Below are 20,946 nucleotides of genomic sequence, written 5' to 3'. Positions count from 1 at the left end.
TACTAGATTGTAAGCTCTTCGGGGCAGGGTCCTCTCGTCCAGTCACTGTCTGTATTTGTTTGTCATTTGCAACCCTATTTTTTGTTCAACGCTGCTTAATATGTTGACACAATTATAATAATCTCTGGTAACAAGTCAGTCTTCGTTTTTGTGGCGTTAGTACAGGATAGAAACTGATAGAAGGCGATTACCTGGGTGGCCAATCAAAGTGGCTGAAAATCATCTCAATGAATGAGAAGAAGGAAGAAAATGGCAGCGCCCTGCAAAAGAATGGGGACAGGTGAGTATCACAGGTTTAGTTCCTGCTTAAGCAATTGTGTTTTAAATAACAACTATGGTTTTGATAATTGTTGTTTTTAGAATGTTTGCAGATTTATACCTTACATAATCATTTTCATCTTTGTATTTCTATGAACTCCTAATTTTAGGAACACACAATAAATGCAGGGTATACACATGACATTTTGTTGGTAGAAGATGTTGGACTTTCTAATTCGAGTGCCCTGCACTGCATGCAAAATTGTTTACTTCTCAGGCCCTTTTTCTGTTTTCAAGTAGAGAGTAAGGGTGGCGTGTCCTTCCTTTGAATTATTCAGTTGTGTTTGTGTAATTTGGTCTCCTGATATTCAAGTCTCAAAGCTTAGGTTATTTCCAACATACCAGTGAGGGAGTCTTGTAAAACGTTGTACCTTGAACTTACTACCTGGTTACAAGTGTTATGAAATTGTTGTTATATGCAGTATTTCATTAATGTCTATGAAAAAAATTGTTCTGTAATTGATAATAAAATATATACAACCATTGTATACATCTTTTTTGAAAACATATATTAATTAAGCACAGCAGTCTTCAGAGATGCTAGCAAAAAGCCATAAACATGTATTGTAATGATCACTGGTGTGAACTGTATGCCAGTACTAGATATAAGCCTCAGTACAGTAGTGTTTCATTTTACACTGATTACTTATGCTAACTGGCATTCTAGCTTTCAGCTGGCTATTTGGCAACTAGTGTACTCAGGAGTAACAGAGGTGATTACATTTATTTTAATTACTAGCTAACAGTAGTAAATTCTCTAATCAATATACACAGCAGTGGTGATTTCTAAACACCTCAAGCTCAATTGATTAAAATAAGTCACCAGAGTTTGAAAAGTTTGCTGTAAACTAAGGGATACTCCAGGAATCTCTTCCAAAGTTATGGAACATTGTGTTGACTACATTCTTATATATATAGCTGTATTTAAACAGAAATCACTGACTGACTGAAATATATAACCAGGAAGATAATCACATTATAATTTTGGATAGACCTTTACCAGAATTTGTAGAATAGATGTCTTGGCTACTGCTGACTGTGAAATACAATTTTTTTCAATCTACAGGGAGTGATAAATTACTTTTGTTGCTTTGGCTAAGCAGGAATGTAATGAATGATATCAGACCTTATTTAGAGAGTAGTGGTACTGGTGTCGGTGCTGGATTTTTTTATTCCACCATTTATGTATATACAGTTAGGTGCATAAATATTTGGACAGAGAACCTTTTTTGAATTTTGGTTCTGTACATTAATACAAATAATTTTAAATGAAACAATTCAGATGCAGTTGAACTGGAGACTTTCAGCTTTAATTCAGTGGGTTGAACAAAAAGATTGCATAAAAATGAGAGGAAGTAAAGACTTTTTTTGGTAACACAATCCCTTAATTTCAGGGGCTCAAAAGTAATTGGACAAATTAAAAAGCTGAAAATAAAATGTTTATTTCTAATACTTGGTTGAAAACCCTTTGCTGACAATGACAGCCTGTAGTCTTGAACTCATGGACATCACCAGATGCTGGGTTTCCTCCTTTTTAAAGCTCTGCCAGGCCTTTACTGCAGCGGCTTTCAGTTGCTGTTTGTTTGTGGGCCTTTCTGTCTGAAGTTTAGTCTTCAACAAATGAAATGCAATCCACTTCTTTGCTTTAATAAACTCCTGGGTTGCTTTGGCTGTATGTTTTGGGTCATTGTCCATCTGTATTATGAAACGCCTCCCAATCAATGTGACTGCATTTAGCTGGATTTGAGCAGACAGTATGTCTCTGAACACCTCAGAATTCATTCGGCTGCTTCTGTCCTGTGTCACATCATGAATAAACACTAGTGTCCCAGTGCCATGGCAGCCATGCACGCCCAAGCCATCACACTGCCTCCGCCATGTTTTACAGATGATGTGGTATGCTTTGTATCATGAGCTGTTCCACACCTTCTCCATACTTTTTTCTTGCCATCATTCTGGTAAAGGTTGATCTTGGTTTCATCTGTCCAAAGAATGTTTTTCCAGAACTGTGCTGGCTTTTTTAGATGTTTTTGAGCAAAGTCCAATCTAGCCTTTCTATTCTTGAGGCCTATGAGTGGCTTGCACCTTGCAGTGCACCCTCTGTATTTACTTTCATGCAGTCTTCTCTTTATGGTAGACTTGGATATCGATACGCCTACTTCCTGGACACTGTTGTTCACTTGGTTGGCTGTTGTGAAGGGGTTTCTCTTCATTGTGGAAATGATTCTGCGATCATCCACCACTGTTGTCTTCCGTGGACGTCCAGGTATTTGGGTGTTGCTAAATTCACCAGTGCTATGTTTCTTTCTCATGATGTACCAAACTGTAGATTTTGCCACTCCTAATATTGTAGCATTTTCTCAGATGGGTTTTTTCTGTTTTTGCAGCTTAAGGATGGCTTGTTTCACCTGCATGGAGAGCTTCTTTGACCGCCGTTGTCTGTTCACGGCAAAATCTTCCACATACATGCACCCCCCCCCCCAAATCAACTCCAGACCTGCTATCTGCTTAATTGATAATGACATAACAAAGGAATTGCCCACACCAGCCCATGAAATAGCCAGAGGTCCAAATCTGCAGCATGCTGGTAGACGACAGGCTTTTCTTTTCGAACCATGGTGGCAGCTTCCAAAGAAAACTAACTACAAGGGGTGTTTTGATACTCTTGATATGTATTTAGCTAATTCGAAGAGTTATTTGGGCTGCAAAGAATATTTAAACCAGAAAGCAAATATGTAATATTGTGCATATATATTGTTGTGTACTAACCCTTATATGGGTTGCCTGCATTGGTTTTATTTTCTCTTTAAGCCAATACAACAAGTTAATACCTTTGAATCTCACTAGAAATATAATATCCTTGTAACTCTCTCTGTAATGAACTGAAAGCGCAATATTATCTATTTACTGTAAACAATATACTTCCTCACAATTCATGTGGTGGACATTAAGAAAAACCATGCCTTCCTGCATTGACACAGTGGGCCTGATGTAAGTTCTGCAAGGCTGGAGAGGATAAACTTTCATTTGTAAAGCTGGCTGATCCAGCAAACCTGGAATAGATCTGGTCCAGGATTTAAAACATTTGCTAGCAAATGACTTTGAAGAAATCCATTCCAGGTTTGCTGGATCACTCAGCTTTACTGATGAAAATGTATCCTCTCTCCGGTTTTGGAGAGCTTTAATAAATCATGCTCAATGAATGAGAAAGCCACCCCTGGGCAGGAAGTTACTTATTTGCAGGAATACCATGTAAACAAAGAAAAAAAAATATTTGTAAAATATAAATTAAAAACTTTATTTGCAAATCATTGAAACCCTGTAGTGAGGAAAGGATAACCCTGTATCGAAGAAAGGAGAAAGATAACATTTTAAATATGATAAATGTATGAAACCAAATGTTTTAATGCATTTAAAAGATATTTGTTAAAACAAAGATTTGTTTTGATTAGTAGGAGGGGAAATATAAAACAAAGAAATTGTAAAGCAATTCTTCAAAGTATAAAAAATATACTCCAAGCTTTATCACATTGACTTAAAGAAATGGAATTTCCTCCAACATGATTGCATGCATGATTGCTTGAAACAACACAATTTAAAGCTGAGATGAGCTGACATATGATGCATACATAACAGGGCTATGAGAACACAAATTAGGGGTATGAGGGTGTACAATATTGTCAGGACATTAGTGGTGCCTCTAGTCTACAGGGCCTGTTCATGACTATGTCTGCTGAGACATTGGCCCTGATTTATTAAAGTTCTCCAGGGACAGAGGGAATACACTTTCATCAGTAAAGCTGGGTGATGAAAAAAAAAAACCTAGAATGGATTTCCTAAATGTCATTAGCTATTTGTTAGCAAATGTTTAAAATTCTGGACCAGATCCATTCCAGGTTTGCTGGATCACCCAGCTTCACTGGTGTCTTGGAGAACTTTAATAAATCAGGGCCATTGTGTGCTTTTGTCAAGGAAAGCAGGACAAAGCAGAATAAAGTTCATTTCCACCAAACGTTGAATGGCTTTGCATTTCAATGAGTTACTTAGTCTGTTTTCCAGAAGAATATTGAAAAGAGAGTGAAGATGTAGTTTTTTAAATTGACTTTTTACTGTGTTTCTTTGCTTGTGAAATTCTAAAAAGGGTTTCTTTTGGACTTGAGCATTACTGTATTGGACTTCAAGACTTGAGCAAGTCCTGCTCACAAAAAAAAAAAATCTTGCTTACTTTTCAGATTTTAACATTTTGCCTAAAGACTGCATTAGTTATAAATCTATGAAATTGTTGCTTTTTTAATGCTAACTCTCCATTTATTCAATACAAGGATACCAAAATGCAACAATCAAAGCATTGTTTATAATAGTACCATTCTCACTGAAGACTTGTGTTTAGAAAGAACAACAACCACTTAATTTTTTGTTTCCAAGACTTTTCTCTATCGACTTCAAGAAAATAACTTGCTTAGTCATCACAGCTCTTTTACCTTTTATACTTATAGATTGAGACATTTTTACTTTTTCACCATAGGCTTGTTTATTCAGCTAAAACTTATGTTTAGTTTGTGTATGCATGAATTACATTTTTTTTAAGTTTTTGATGGTGTGGAACAGTTAGATCTATTGTAAAGTTTGTCCCGCCCGCTGTGGCGCCATTCCTTTGACTGTTCCTTGGTTTCAGGATCATAGATGTGGAGCCAGGTTTCATTCTCAGTCACTAACCTAGCCAAAAAGTTCTGTGCAGCTTCAAAATGGACTAAAACGTATTTGGATGCTTCAACTCGTTCCTTCTTCTGATCACTGTTCAAACATTTCGGCACCAACTTCGCTGAAAGCTTGCACGTGTCTAGGATAGTGGTGATAACAAACCCAACACGCTCCAGTGAGATGTCAAGTATCTGGGCTATTTTTTGTGGATATTCCCTGGTCCTCAATGATCAGCTGGGGTTGGGGGGCGCCCACTGTGGGGCTCATCTTTAACGGTGAAATGCCCAGTCTTGAAACGAGATATCCAGGTTTTAATAGTGCTGTAGGAAGGACACTTCTCCCCCAGTGTTTGTGACATCTCGGTGTGAATGTCCTTTGATGACTTTCCCTGGAGAAACATAAATTTCATGACAGCCCCTAACTCCAACAACGTGAAACTTGCTTGTGCCTCTGCCATCACAGCTTCTTATTAAAAGAAAAAACAGTTTTAGGAATCTCATTATTTCATCTGAAAGGGGGCAAAGCCAGGAACTTCTCAGCACCCCCTCATAAACCTTATTTTTAGAAAAGACAGCCAGGCATATAATAGAATGTTGTGTATCGCTCTTACTAAAATTATGTCCTGTACACAAGAGATTAACAAAGCAAGTGTGAATAATTACATGGCTTTCTCAAATCTCATAGCCAATTTTATTATAAAGTGGCTTTTAATTTAAATTAAGAACACATTTAATTTGTAATGTGATCAGCACCACCTCAATAGCAGAGGTTAGGAAAAGAAAAAGACTTAATAGTTAACTTGAAAACTAAAAACGTGAAAAAGAAGCATCCTAGATTTAGTAAGCACCCACGGAAACAATTGGAAAAAAATCATGTGTAATAAAATGTCAGGATTTATTAAAATGCCCCAAGAAAGTAAAACATTAGTAAAATGTGTGATAACCAATACGCTTCTACAGTACAGGGCTATGTGATCAGCCTTCCCAGTAGTTCAGCTGAAAGCTTTTTCCATTGCTTAAATAACAGTATGGGTAAACAACACAACCATACATTATTCTACCATGTGTGGACATCCTTCCAAATCCAAATTCATCCTTCCAAAGTTAAACACAAGTTCATTATGACATGGCTTTCTTTATAAAATTCTTAGTGGAAGCATCAGCATTCCTCACAATACTATAATTGGTTACGGTCCTATACAGAATCGGATACATTGGACATGGAATTTTTCTCTTCTTTTTTCAGGCCGAAAAAAGATAGCTTTGTTCTTTGTTATTACTGTACAGATCAATGGACTTGTGTACTGTAGCCACTTGCCATGTCACCTTGGATTTAAAGTTAAAGAAAACATAATTATTATATATTGTGACCAGACAAGGAACAGGAATACCATGGTCAGAACAACATACGAATAATTTAGATTCTTCATTCCCACAAAATTGTACCAATTCAAATTACTAGATAGGTAAACAAGGATCAGAATGATAGCTTAGGAGCATTCACCTTAAAACACATCCACAGTCACATTCTTCTGACATATCTGTGATTACAGGTTCAGTTTAGGTAGCAACAAATGTGCACTTATAAATGCAGACATGGAAAAAAATGTAAAATCTTGACACTTAAAGATGCCCAGATTGTTTAGTGATTCTGTTATAATGCAGCACTCAATTATATTATAAAGATCAAGGGTTTTTTGTTCTCTTTGACGTGGAAAGAAATGTATTTCTGGTTTTTATTTTTGTCCTTTTATTTTTTTCTTTGCAGATATAATGGACCAAATCTTGTGTTAAAATACATCAAAGAAAAAGGTCGCCTGGTGAATATAGCTGTGGATGAACGCAGCTCTCCATACTATCCACTCCGGGATCGCCAGGGCAATGCCATTGGGGTCACCGCCTGTGATATAGATGGAGATGGACGAGAGGAAATTTATTTTCTGAACACCAACAATGCTTTTTCAGGTAAAAAGAACGGCAGTACCCATGTAACTTACAAGTAATTCTTGTATTATTTACATTCCCAGCATTATCTCTTTGCAAAGGGTCACCCAGAAAGGGTGACCACATGCCATTATATTTACTAAATGTGGTTTTATCCCCTTCCTTTATGATTTCTTTGCCAGAATGATGGTAGATTTTTTTTTTTTGCTGAAGAGTTATTATTTTCAGGACCTTTCCTATGGTGTTTTAAGGATAGTTAACATTGCAAAATAACAAAGAAAATGTTTTTTCTTTGTTATGCATTCCCTAGTGGTGTGCTTACAAGATTGGTTTTCATTCGGGTTTTTTTGTAGGGAAGAGTTGAGACTTTTACTGTCAGCAGCTTATGAATCTCCTTGGGGAAACGCTGCAAAAGACAGTAAGTGTTCCACAATGGAATACTTTATATTACTTCAAATCACATCCTGTCCGGACTCATAATTTTTTTTGGGGAGTGTGGCTAGTTAAGCTTAAACATTGTTAACAAAACCCAGTCCAGAAAAACTACAGCCAGTTGGCACCGTTATGTCCATAGTACAGCAAAGCAAAAGTGAGTTTTGTCTGTGTCTGGAAAATATATTTTAAATATTAGAAGGTTGTATTCTTGTTTTTGTCTGTCTTACAATTAAAGTATCCCCACAGGCTGGACCTCCTTTCTGTCTCAAGGCAGGTGTCTGGAATTTCTCTACCCTAGGAATCTCATGTCAATCCTGTAACTAGTTCTTTTCATGTCAAGCCTGCCAAAAAACACTTTTTTATAACTTCTTGATTCCTGACATGACTCTAGCCTAGGAACATAAGGCAAAAGCCTCAACTCATAGTTTCAACTTCTGAGTTTAAAGTTTGTTGCAGGGTTTAATGAATCACCTTCTGTTTACCCAGTCAGTAATGTATCTTGTCTTGAGAGGTTTTAGGTTCCTTTGCTCCCTCAAGATAATGTGGGCTCATGTGGAGTGCTATCATCATCCGGTTAATGTTGCATTTTATCTTATTTTTTAAAGGTATCTTTTTGCTTCTCTGTGAGATTTAGGTTATTGTCATTCATGAATAGTCTGGTTGTTTTTGCCCTGTTTATGGGCTACAGTTGGAGTCTAGCTCTTGCTGGGAAATTGTTCATGCAGTCTGGATATGGGTTTCTCATTGTTCTCAAGGTTACTCCTCTTTTGATTTGGCAAACTTGGTCCTGTTGTGCCCTTGTCTCTGGGCTGGAGCTTGGACCTTGTACCTCTACTCACGCTGTGCATTTCCCTCAAAAATTTGCAGGGTTTAGGTCCTTTGTCTGGGCTGCTAGCAAAACAAAGCTTAAGTCCCCTTTATTGTGGAGGACCCCCCCCCCTCCCTTAATCTAGTTCTTTAGAACTTGATATTTGATGTTTTGATATTTTAAGGATAGTTACCATTGCAAAATATGTATTTTCTTTGTTATGCATCCCCTAGTGGTGTGCCTACAAGATTGGTTTTCATTCAGGTTTTTTTGTAGAGAAGAGTTGAGACTTTTACTGACATCAGCTTATGAATCTCTTTGGGGAAACGCTGCAAAAGACAGTAAGTGTTCCACAATGGAATACTTGACAAACTCAAAATTTGTAACAAAAAAAGAATTCATCTTATTATCTAAACCTTTATATAACTTGACTGAAAAAAATGAATCTAGGCCTGGCATGGTTTGTTTTGTTTTTATTTTAGTCAGGAGTGCCATTGTAAGTATAACAGGATGCTACAAACAGCAACAAAACATTTTTTTACTAAATATTTAAATATATATATATATATACTATATATTTACATTTTGTTCTATATAATATATACTATATATTACTTTATATACTTCTAATCACATCCTGTCTGGATTTATATTTTTTTTTTTGGGGGGGTGGCTAGTTAAGCTTTAACACTGTTAACAAAACCCAGTCCAGAAAATCTGGCACCGTTATGTCCACAGTACAGCAAAGCAAGAGTGAGTTTTGTCTGTGTCTGGAAAATATATTTTAAATATTAGAAGGTTGTATTGTTGTTTTTGATCACTTTTTAATAAAATTACCACAATTGCATTGAACTTTGCTTTGTCCTTCAAATCAGAATTTCAGTGGTAATGCTGGATAAGGTCACAAACCTCTGTTTAGGAAAGGTAACGGGCAGGGTGCCCAATCATGATATTTAATGTAGCTGGGCCAAGACCTCAGCTAACTGCTTTTGAACATCCAAAAAATTGAATTCTAATCCCAATGTGTACCCAAATAAAAGGATTTTATGGTAAGAAATATCCTACCTTTAGTTACCTTTAGGGTCAGTTTGTAGCAAGCAGTACCATGATCATCATAAACACTGGGGGGGCAGTGTTCCTTATACAATTTTATTTAGGGTTCTTAGGAGTTCAGAATTTTAGGTATAAAACAAATGTATTAAATCACCTGCATAAGACAGATGTTTTAATGTGCTTCAATGCACAATTAACACAGACTGTCTGTATTACTTAGCATGATATCTTTACTTTCTTATTTCTTATAATTCCTAAATTTGTATGAGTCTTGTGTAATGATGGCCCATGTAACAGTTTCCTTACAAGGGTTTGCCATTATGCCAGGTTCACAATATCTCTAATTCACTTTTAATTAACCAATTAATGGTCGTCCTTTTTACGGTGTAGAACATTTACACTTTTATTACAGTGAAACCTGGCTAGTGTCACTTTTTAAGCAGCATATTTATAGCAGATGTAAGTATATGGGATAGATTTTTGGAGTCTAGCAAATGATTAATTGCTTTCTACTCTCCCAAGCAATATTATTGCCTTTCTGTAGTTTTAGGTAGAGGTGAGTGAATTATACCGTCTGCAAGTTGAATTTGACAAAGCATTGCAGATTTAAACAGGCCATCTAAGTTTGTGAGTGTTCTTTTTCTGCAATTTGTTCTCACTTTAATCAATACTATTTCAATTATATGAGCAGTAATATTTTATTTATTATTTGAAATACTGAAGTCACTAAAATCCATCTTATCTGGAAAAGTGGCTCTGTAATAACAAATGTCATCAGATATCTAATCTTGAATTCAGGATTTAGATACACAGAATTTTGGAAGAATTATTACAGGCATCTGTTAGTCTGAAAGTGTGTTCCTGACCTGTCCTGTGGTCCTCAAACAGTTGTGTTTTGTGAGTATCCACACAAGCACATTTCTGAGACACACTTCCAAGTTGTAAATTATACAGGTCAACAAAAAATTAGTTTTGATAATCATCTTAAACCACTTCAAACTTTTCTAAATTAGTTTTTCAAGCAGATTTCAGATCTGTTTTTGGTTTTTCTAACACGTACAGTTCCTTAGTTATGAGTACTATTAAAGTTAACATTGTAAGTGCATGTATTTTGTACTAAAACGTAAGCACCATTGAAATGAAAGTTAATACATCTTCAGTGTGAAGTAAAATAAGGCACACTGTGGTAAAGATCTACTGAACAGTGTCAGTCAGGTATCATTGTTTCTTCATAAATGCTCAAAGTATGATTTTCTTGTGTACTTTTTGTCTGGATTGTCCTGGTACAGCATCCAGCAGTAGTCAGCCATCATACTACGGTAGTAGCGGTGCTTCACTGAATGTCCTGGTGAAAACGTTCACCTTGTTTGTCACTCACCATACCAAGATTTTCCGGGAAGAATTATAGATGTGAGTGCAAGAAATGTATTTTTAATGACATGCAACAACCCAGTTTCTGGTATGAATCGATCAGATTATAAACTCCTTCCTTGTATACCAGAGACTTATGGTTGCTTAGGAAATTTTCACACAGCCACTTGAATGCATCCCAAGCTTCTAGCTCAGCTGCTGAGAGAGACTGTTTGAAAACATTATCCTGAAAAAAAACGGACTTGATCTGTGGCCCTATAAATATCCCTTCCTTCATTTTTGCAATGCTTATGTTTGGAAACTTCTGAACAAGGTACTGAAAACCCATGGAGTTTGATTTACGCATGGCCTTTACAAGGTTCTTCATCAAGCCGAACTTGATATGGAGAGGTGGCAGAAATATTTTATGCAGATCAACCAGAGGCAGAAACTTGACACTGCTTGTTTCGGGCTTATAAGGATCTCTTGGTAGCCAATCACACTTGACATATTGGTCTTCCGTAGATCGGCTGTCCCACAGGCATAGGAAACAGCAATATTTGTGAATCCTCCTTGCATTCCCATCAGCAAGCCAGTGACCTTTAGCTACAAACAGATGTTACACTGGTGTGTTTTATACTAGATTGCTTCAAGTAGTAACTTCATGTTGTCATAGGACTCCTTTAGGTTACCGGAATGGGCAATCAGTAAACTTGGTTTGGAATACCATTAATGCATTAGGACTGCTTTCAACCTTCTACAGAAGCAAGTCCATCATGTGGTGGTACTGGAACTGGCAATGAATCATCATGGGGAACAGGCCTAATTGCAGAATCAAGGCTGGGATATACAATTTTGTTGTTAATTTTACCTAGAACCCACTTTTGTTGATGTTGCAAAAATAGCAGTCGATTAGATGGTCTTGCGGTTCTCTCCACACCATCGGGATTGCAAATGGCATTGCTGCTTTACGCTGATTTAGGCAGTCACGCAGTCCATTGGAACAACTGGTACAGAGGCTATGTGGAGCCAAATATTTACCCGGGTCACCAAGTGGACAGCCAAAATATATTTTGTATATCTTTTAAAGTTCTGTGGTAATTTGGCGACGTGCTTTCGTCGTGAATGAACCACACACGTAACAGAAACTGTCTGGATCATTAAGGCAATTTCTAGGCATGATGACAAATTTAATCAATCGCAGTTAGTGCGGTTTCTAACCTTAAAAAAAGAAAACTGTCTTAAATGTTGTAATATGTTAAGGCTACTTATACCAAATTTCACACAATATATAATTAGCTGCATCACAAAAACTAGACGTGCTAGAGAAAAACTGAACACAGATTTGAAATCCGGATCAAAAATACTACAGAGCCAACATAAAATTAAATCTGATGAAAACGACGTGTTGACCTGTGTTATTTGCTGTTGTGTGAACTTAGTGATATACACAGTGCGAAATACACTACCATATTTTGGGACAGTCATAAAAAAAACAAGTGAGTGACATGCTTCTGCATACACAATGGTAATGAGGATTTCTTTGCCACTGGTTGTTGAGTAGAGATGGCGAGTGGAGCAGCTTTGGAGGTGATAATTACATATTACTACTACTACTACTACTATTAGTATTACATATTCCAAATAGGCACTAAAAAAGCTTCAACACACACACTATCACTGACCTCTATAGCTGCTTGTTCTATAGAAAAATGTATCTTTAAATTTTACAAATCATTACACTAAAATTTCAGCTCCTTTTTTTGTGGCAGCCTTCCAAGCACATCAGGTATGGTGTATGATGGTAGAAATAGACTGAAACTGGATTTTAGATATTCTGCTTTGATATTTCATTTCCTGAACAGTACATACAAGTACAGAGGTCAGTAAGGGCTTGTTTTTTGTCAAGACCATTAGCCAGCAGATGCTGCAGTAAACCACAGACAGATGCTGTCAATAAACATCAGTCAGTTATGTAAAACCTTACTAGCATGCCTTGACTTCAGCAATGGGAGATTTGTTGACAAAGTAAAAAGTACAGTGTTTCAAAAACATGATGGACCTCGTCCTCAGGCAGCAGGAAGAGGTTCATTGTGTTCTCAAAATATAACATTTTGTTAATAACTGCATGGCTGCTGGAATCAAGGTGTGCTGGTAATTCTTTATATACCCTACTATATCTAAAAGCCATACCCATATTATTTTAAAAAAATGTCTCCATTAAAGTAGAATAGGGGTTTTCCAAATATTCTTTGCTAGGTCAGTAGATCTGTGGCTGTATACCACAAACCTGACTGGCATGTATTAAAAGTGTCAGGGCACCATAACAAAGGACACCAGTTGTTGGATTGGACCAGACATGCACAAAATGTTTATTAGGACATGGAACTGGGAAAAGATTACCCTTTTTTCCTGATCTTTAAGGTAACCACTTCCCTTCCTAGTATTCGTGTTGCAGTTCTCTTTTAAGTTAGTTAGTGATAGCAGTTGTACAGCATCATGGCTTGCAGAGCACTACATCAAGCAGAAATCTTTAATAATGACAGAGAAATATGGCATCCTTCTGTATTTCATTTTATAAATATATCACATATAATGTATCCACTGGCCAGACTTTATTTTTATTTGACATGCTTTCTTGAAAAGTCCTTTTCTGTATAGATCAAAGTGCTCATTTTCATTGCAGTGTCATAGGGCTTAGTATTTTCCTTTTGCCGTAATGCATTTATCAGTCACACATACTGGCGGAATAGTAACCTCAAGGATTGACCCTTGGTGGCTGCAGTGTCCATGAATCTATTTTACTGTGCACTGAAACGTTTCAGTTGTTAAAAGAACAGAGCAGTCGGAGGGGATTAATTTTAGCGTCTTTTTTAGTTTCCAATTGACAAATTGCTCTGTTGACACGATAGTCCTGCTGTGCCCTTTATTTGGTTAGAAAGTGTCAGTGCAATCCTGTCTAGGTTTAGTAGTACTAAAACCACTTATTTACAGTGATTATGGTAGAGCAGGCCAGGCGGAAACTATACAGATTCAAGTGCAATGTGTATTGTTCTGTACATACATTGCTTCAAACCAGGGAGGTTCTATGATCTTCCTATAGGGTCTTTGAGTTGCTGCACAGCTCTTGACCTTTTCCTTCTGAGAGATCTCTTTAAGTCATAAGCTAATTTTTCAGTTGAGTGGTTCGATTGATTCATTGACAAGGCTGATGTAGTAGGGAACCTGATTCACATCTGCTCTGTCAGCAGGTTTTATTTTCCTGTAAGCATGCAGTTCAGGTGTACAATGTTATCCACAAGAAATACCATCAAGGGATTTAATAGGGCAACGTGTGTTTTTATATCCTGCAGAATTATGATAGATAGAATTGACCTCGTCTAACTACTATACTGTAATATCCAGACTTGCTCCTCTTTGGAATTCCTTGTTGGAATATCCTGCTTTTAGCGACACTATGTGGGATTGCTAGGGTGTGTTCTTCCTTCTGTCCTTTTAATGCACATTGGCAGCAGAAGTGACAAGAAAACTTCAAACTGTACTTGCCTATCTTGCCAAACACAAAAACTATTAATCAAATCTTACACAGCGAAAATACATTTTACATAGCACATTTTCTCTCCCTGCCCGGTATTACCAGCATGCTATTTTTCTTCCATTTCAGCTGATAATGTTAAAAATAAAGTTTACACTAAATAGCTGTAAGTTTGCTGTCATCCCGGTAACCTGATAAATGACTGCTCTCATGAGAATTTCTTTTCTGTTTTTAACTTTCTGTTCCTGGAGACATCTGACAGATTGCCAGGAGTATTTACCCACAAGGCGAATGAGGGACAAAACCTGTTTAAGCAGACATTCCTGTATATATCAAAATAGACTTTGATACCTTGTGATTATTCCTTATTTCCTTGTCATCCACAGCAATTCTTGACAGTAAATCTTTGGATTTCAACTTTAGGCTCTGATTTCTGGAGCTGTAATGCAATCAATCTTTAAACTGTTTGGAAACAGTATTTTGGAAGCCGTACAGCTTTTTCTCCGAATCTTTTGTTAGGGAAGACATAGGAGTATCTGGATGGTCAAAAATGAGATTCCACATTGTATACAGTGTGGAACCACCATTAAAAATTATTGTTTTTGAAATTAGTTGCAGTTGAATAGAACATTAGGTGATCTAAATAGAAATTGTAAATACTTGGAAGTTCCAAAAAACATTATCGGGTGCATTCACATAAGCTGGATTGGACTAAGTTTCCATATTTAGTTCAAATGCATATACAAGGCTATAAACCTTATTTTCTATAGTGCCAGTTCTCACCAATGCATTGGTGTGCACCTTTTACATAAATCTTTATTATTTATATATTTTTGTTTTTTGTTTTATTCAGAACTACATAATAGATAAAGCGTGACAAAATGAACAGGTATATAAAAATGTATTACAATCCAGAAGTATGGTGAAGTAAAAGCTACAAAACTACATTCTACTTTTCGAAGGTCAGAAATTGTTTCATGAAGGAAAATAGTAATTTATTGTGTCATGATTTTCTTCCTTATTACTTTGTGAACACTTAGTCATACCTGAGCAGTTATTATTACAACCTTTCACTGAAAAGCTGTATAAAAGCACAATAGAATATGAAAAATACATTTTCAGTGCATTAATGCACCTCTCATTTTGCTTACATAGTTTCCCCCTATCTTCACATTCTAATCGTCAATTACATTATGTAAATGTTTTTTGCCAACCTGAAGGCAATGAATGATAACCTGAATTCAACTATTACTTTTCAGAAGGCAGTGCCAGCAAAATACAGAAATGCCTTCACAGTTTGCCATTTTTTTTTAATGGCAGCTTAGTAAAAAAAAAAAAAAAAAAAAGTAGCCATACAGTAGGAAAGCTGCATTCTAACACTGAAGGTTCCTGGCATAGCATTGAAGTTGAAAATGCCCATTGTGGCTTCGCTTCCTTTCTGAGGCTTGTACATTTATTGTGCCCTGGCTGCTCCACTCCCTACACAGTCTTGTCCCTCCTGATTTAGACTGCTCATTGTTTTCCTTTCTTCCCCTCAATGTGCAGAAATGCCATACAGTGGCAAACATTTAATTTGCTGGCAGCAATATCCCAGAGCCTTTCTATGAATATTAAACTGTTTCTTTGTCCCAGGTTATCTCAATCACCATTTGCTGTTCTTGTGATGCGCAGGCCTTTATAGTTGTATTTATAGAAGTATATGTAGTCCAAAAGCCACCCAGTGCTGCAGAGCACTGATATATCACAAACAGAATTAGAAGAATGCTTAGAGGGGTGACCAGGACAAAGAAATCGCAAAGAGCAAGTGAGAATGATGTGAAAGAAATACAGACAGCCAACTAAGCAGCTTTGAAACATCTACTAGAAAGCTAGACAAAGCTGGCAGTGCTGAACTCAACAGAGCTAATGAGTTTTATACACCTACTTAGAAATCGCAGCTCTCTGTTGTATATACACTGTGTTTTCTGTGTCTACTGTATGTAAGAGAACAGAAAAATGTCTATTGTGTCATGTTTTCTTTAGCTTTTGTTTATGATAGAAGTTTGCATTTCATGTTAAAGCGGAACTAAACTCAAGATATACAAATGTCCTTATTCCTTCGCCATCTTCCTTCCGATCTTCGGCCATCTTGATTAGCCTGGCTGAGATTATGTAACTCCCGCGCAGGAGTTCATTCACTCCTGGCATGCCTGAGGGTAGCTAGGACTGCTGGGTGTCCCTGGCAAGAAAATCTGAGCTGCACATGCACAGCAAATGACATTTTACAACTGGGCATCGATCAGACAGGTAGGAGCAGTTTTGCAAAGGGATTTTGTCTGACCCTTTCTGAAATAAATACCTGCCTGATCGCCAGTTTTCCAAAGTAGAAATTTAGTTGCATTTTAAAGCTCTCCTGACATTATTTATTTAAAGTGTGTGTGTCCACACACCTCTGTTTTTTACTGTTACCTGGGTATCCATTGTAAGGACTTCTCTTCATTACCTGTCCTGCTGGCATTATTTTAGTACACATGAAGTTAGGGCAACCCTTCAACAGCCTCTCCTATCTTTTTGGAGGTTACCCTCAATCAAAACAGCATGCCAGACAGATCCAATATTGGATTTATATGCAAATCTCTGCCTTTCCTGTAAATGTCAAGATTGGCCTGTTTCAACTTTTCATTCATTTATTTTTAATGTGATAGGTTGCATATCAACAGTGTCAAAAGTATCAATAGTGTGACTCGGGAGGGGGGGGGGGGAGTTGCAGGTAGGATCAGCTAGTTAAGACATTCAGTTGTGCATTAATCAATACTTCAAGTGAGAACCAAAGAATTACAAATTAATATACTGAAGTTTAAGAGTCAGTAGATGTGGCGGTTCCATTCGTTTTTAGCAAAATTGAATTCTGCTTTAGCTGCGTTTTTAGTGGAATTTAAAGGGAATTTAATATGCAAATTGGAATTATTTTTTAATAGGTACTGTCTGGGGGGGTTGTAACAATGAAAAAATGAATTTTAAAATATTATTCTACAGGGAAAAGTTGTTTCATGCAACTTTGAGTGAAACATTGAAAATACACAAATCCCTTAATGTTTAGAAAGGTGTTAAAGTTGTATGTGGTGATTTGTAATAAAAAAGTGTGGAGTTTCCCTAAACTTCAACCAGACCCTGTGACTTCTCTCAACATTGGGGGTTTCCAGTGTTGAGGGTCTGAGCATTTTCCCTATGCCTGGTCCCCCAAGATGTGTGGATTTGTTAGGAGTTTGTGTTGAAATATAGAAGCCCCCTTTAATAAGCGGCAAAAAGATATTCAGCACCTCCCATGGGAGTAAGTATAAGGTACATCAGAACCCCTTATCCATTCCCACAAAAACCTAAAGTGAAAAATTACACCACATTTTATACATTTAAAGGCTAATTAATAAAAAAACATAAACACTTTCTGATAGATTGCATAATGCTGAATCTGTGTCTAGGGACTTAGACATAAAAGTTATGATTCCATATAAATACTATTCATGCTTAGTGTTCTGTAGGTCCAAGAGGAGAACTTGGCAGGGCTAAGAACACTGAGGTTTTATTGTAGAGTGGAGAGGAACTTAACATCTGGCAGCATCAACAGGAATCCGAATCAACATTTTTGGCATAAAGAACTGACAAGACTTACAAAAATTATATACTCTGTAATTTCTTTGAATAGGTAAATTGATAGGTGGAAATTCTACATGTAAAGTTTAAAATGGATGACAGTAGTTTAGATTGGAGGGGAGAGGGTCTAATGTAATGCTAACTATATGAAGCTTTAGGAATAATATATGTTCAGAACTTGTGAATGACAGCAGACATGCAATTTTTGTAAAGACAGCACAGGCTGCTAAAAAATAGCACGGATTACTGCTACATGACAAATTTCAGTCAATAGATGGCTTGGTGGCCGATAGTGATTTATATGTTGGGTTGGGGACAGGAGAATTTCAATGTAGGGTAGAAAAGGCTTTCATCCTATTGTAATTTTAGTAATAACATTCTCTGAATTCTACAATTTAAAGTTTGCCATTATGATTAGAAAAATAGCATTGTAATCTATTTCCTTCTAGTATCTGGTGTAACAGGTAGTAGTCAAAGTGGTTTTGATGGCCAACTCACTGCCTAAATATTATAACTGCAGATCAGCACACATTGCTTGTATATTAACACTCCATAATTACATTTTTGGCTGCAAGTACACAACACTTTCTAGTCTTCTGTTTAGTGCTGGCTTCCTGTGTTTTGCCACTCCACCCTAGTAATTGTGTGAATAACGGGTACAGCTTCAAGGCATTCAAAGTCGTCTTCGCTTCACCTGAATACCTGAGGAGGATGTTGCTAGAGAATTAAATTTAGGTTTTACAGGTGATTACATTTTACACTTTTCCTTAAACTATTTTTTTTATTTTCTATGTGAAGTTGGCCCCAGACTTGTTAAAAACAAGCTAAAATTTTGTTCATGAAATCTACAACTGTTTAAAAATCCGGGTGATGATTTTCTGTACTTGAATTACTAACTGGGACAAGTGTTGACTTGTTGCAGTTATTTCCATTTGCATTTATGGTTCTTTTTTTCTCTAGGAATCCTGTCAGTAAAATGTATCTAAAGACATTTCCTTACCTGGGCTCACAAACATTACTATACCTTTCTATGGCATTTTCACCCTTTTTATGCTCTTGTGAGCTGGACTGCCATGCTAGTGCACATTTTGCTAGTATGTTTTGCTATAGTCACTGCAGTACACCTCTAATCTTCAGCCACTGCTGGAGGGATGCATACATTCACAATAAGCTCATACTACAGGAGTCTACCGAATGTGCACAATGCAAGATGAGGAACCATGAACTAAGAACGCACTAAACTTTTTTCCTTTAAAAATTCATAACATTGCTTTACAAATTGAAGCCTTTTTTTGTGAAAGTTTCTGTCCACTTTAAAAACAACCCTGTTCCTGGGTTAGAAATGCGCAAAAAAAATTTCTTGCAAACGAGATGCATTTTTTATTTTATACATGCATTTCTTACAGCCTTTTCCTTCAGTCTTGACTGTGAGCTATGGCCACCTGAAGTAGTAGTGTTGGATGCCTGCACCCCACCACTTGACATTTTATCCTCAATTCTGTGTTCTGTAGTTGTAAAAGTGAATGAGCTACCACAGCTTGTAGTGGGGGACCAGGCATCTGAGACTGGAGGTGTATGGGATGTAAACAGACCATTGCTCTGGATTGGAGTAAAGATTGGAGAAAAGGGAGGCATATTAGATGAGTGTAAAGCCTCTTCTTTTACAGATCTTCTTTTCGTAACACCGCAACAGACAATAATTTAATTAATGGGCTGAAAAGTTAACAGGTGTTTTTTTTTTTTAAATCATTTTACCTTTACAAATGTGTCAGTTTTTTGTATAGTAACATAGTCATGCTTGATGTGGAGCATGACTAGGTGTCTTCACAGTCTTGCTGACTTTGGCTTTAAACTGAATTAGCCTATGTGCAGAATTATGTCCATGTTAAATACAAATTTGCACTCTCCTCAATCAGTCAATCTTTTACACTATCTACCCCTATACCTTACCTGCAGGTTTTCACTCATTGAGCTGGGTCAGTTTATTTTAGTACCTTCATCTCTGGAGCATAGGCCATTGACATTGTAACTGACTTTTCCTCATTTCAGTTCCCTAGGTGGTCTATTCATCTTAATCTTTCCCTTTCTCTTCTTGCCACCATGACTTTCACATCACCTTTTTGACTACTGGCCTCTAAAGACAGTTAATCTCAGTTTGATACTGTAAAGACATATTGAAAAATGGAAACCATGAGATGGAGGAGAATTTTATCCTTACAAGCAAACCTTTTGTGTAGAGCATGCTGTTCGTTCACTATTACCTTATTCTAAAAATAGTAGATTGATACAGATTAACTCAAAACATTTTTAAATAAGTAAGTAGTTATAATAAAACAAATTTATTGTCAGTGATGATCAAAGACTGGATAGACCCATTTAAGATGGACCTATGCCCACAGCTGACTGCAGGGAATAATGGTAAGCAAGGTCAGATGATCAACCCTGTACTCAGAAATCAAGTCAGAAGTTGTCAGGGTCATGGAGGTGGGCAGAGTCACGTGTTTAAAAGTCAATGAGACAGGTCATCAGCCCTGGGAAGATTTCTGGTAACCAGAGGAATAAGATGGGAGCATAAAGGTGGAAGTACCATGAAGCCCTTGCCCTTTGTGATTCTTCTGCAAGGCACAAAAATGGCTTTCACATAGAAAAAGAAGATTGCAAAAAAAGGGGATGATAATAATCATTATAGATGTGTCTAAAAGGCATTTGGGAGGGGTAAGGCTGCTTATGCTTATTTTAACAAAAACATAGTAGGTCCTTTTTTAGCTAAATGATTTTATAATTTATAGAACAGGTACTCAATCTTCTAATTACTTCACATTTCAACTAGGTAAACGGAGTTTGTCTTTGAGACAGATATTAGTGGATGGATGTCTCCAATGAAAGATTTACTCTCACTTCTAGCTGTGGTGACAACTATAAAATGTTGGACTTTCTATCACTTTTTGTCTGACATTGGACACCTGGAAAAATAAAGAGCATGAATCTACAGACGACAATAAAAATTTACCAGGGGTTCTAACCTTTCTTGTTCGGTGCCTAAAAACTATTCCTAAACATAATAACAGCTGAATACTTAAAACATTTGTTTATCCTATTTTTGGGGCTATTTATTTTTAAAACAAAGTTTCCGAAAGAAAAAAAAAACTAAAGTTTATTTGTTCCTAAACAGT

General features: G+C 36.7%; 1 protein-coding gene across 3 annotated transcripts in view; it reads left to right on the top strand.

Annotated features, from left to right (window-relative positions):
- Positions 1-20,946, top strand: part of CRTAC1 (cartilage acidic protein 1) — a 310,184-nt gene that overhangs the window by 113,820 nt on the left and 175,418 nt on the right. For all 3 annotated transcript variants that reach the window (XM_072423868.1, XM_072423870.1, XM_072423869.1), the window contains exon 3: positions 6,787-6,983. In XM_072423868.1, coding sequence (XP_072279969.1) covers positions 6,787-6,983 — 197 coding nt within the window. The remainder of the gene's footprint in view (positions 1-6,786; positions 6,984-20,946) is intronic.

This window comes from Pyxicephalus adspersus, chromosome 10 (assembly GCF_032062135.1).
Source record: "Pyxicephalus adspersus chromosome 10, UCB_Pads_2.0, whole genome shotgun sequence".
NCBI classification, from domain to species: Eukaryota; Metazoa; Chordata; class Amphibia; order Anura; family Pyxicephalidae; genus Pyxicephalus; species Pyxicephalus adspersus.
This window is presented reverse-complemented; position numbering and strand designations above follow the sequence as displayed.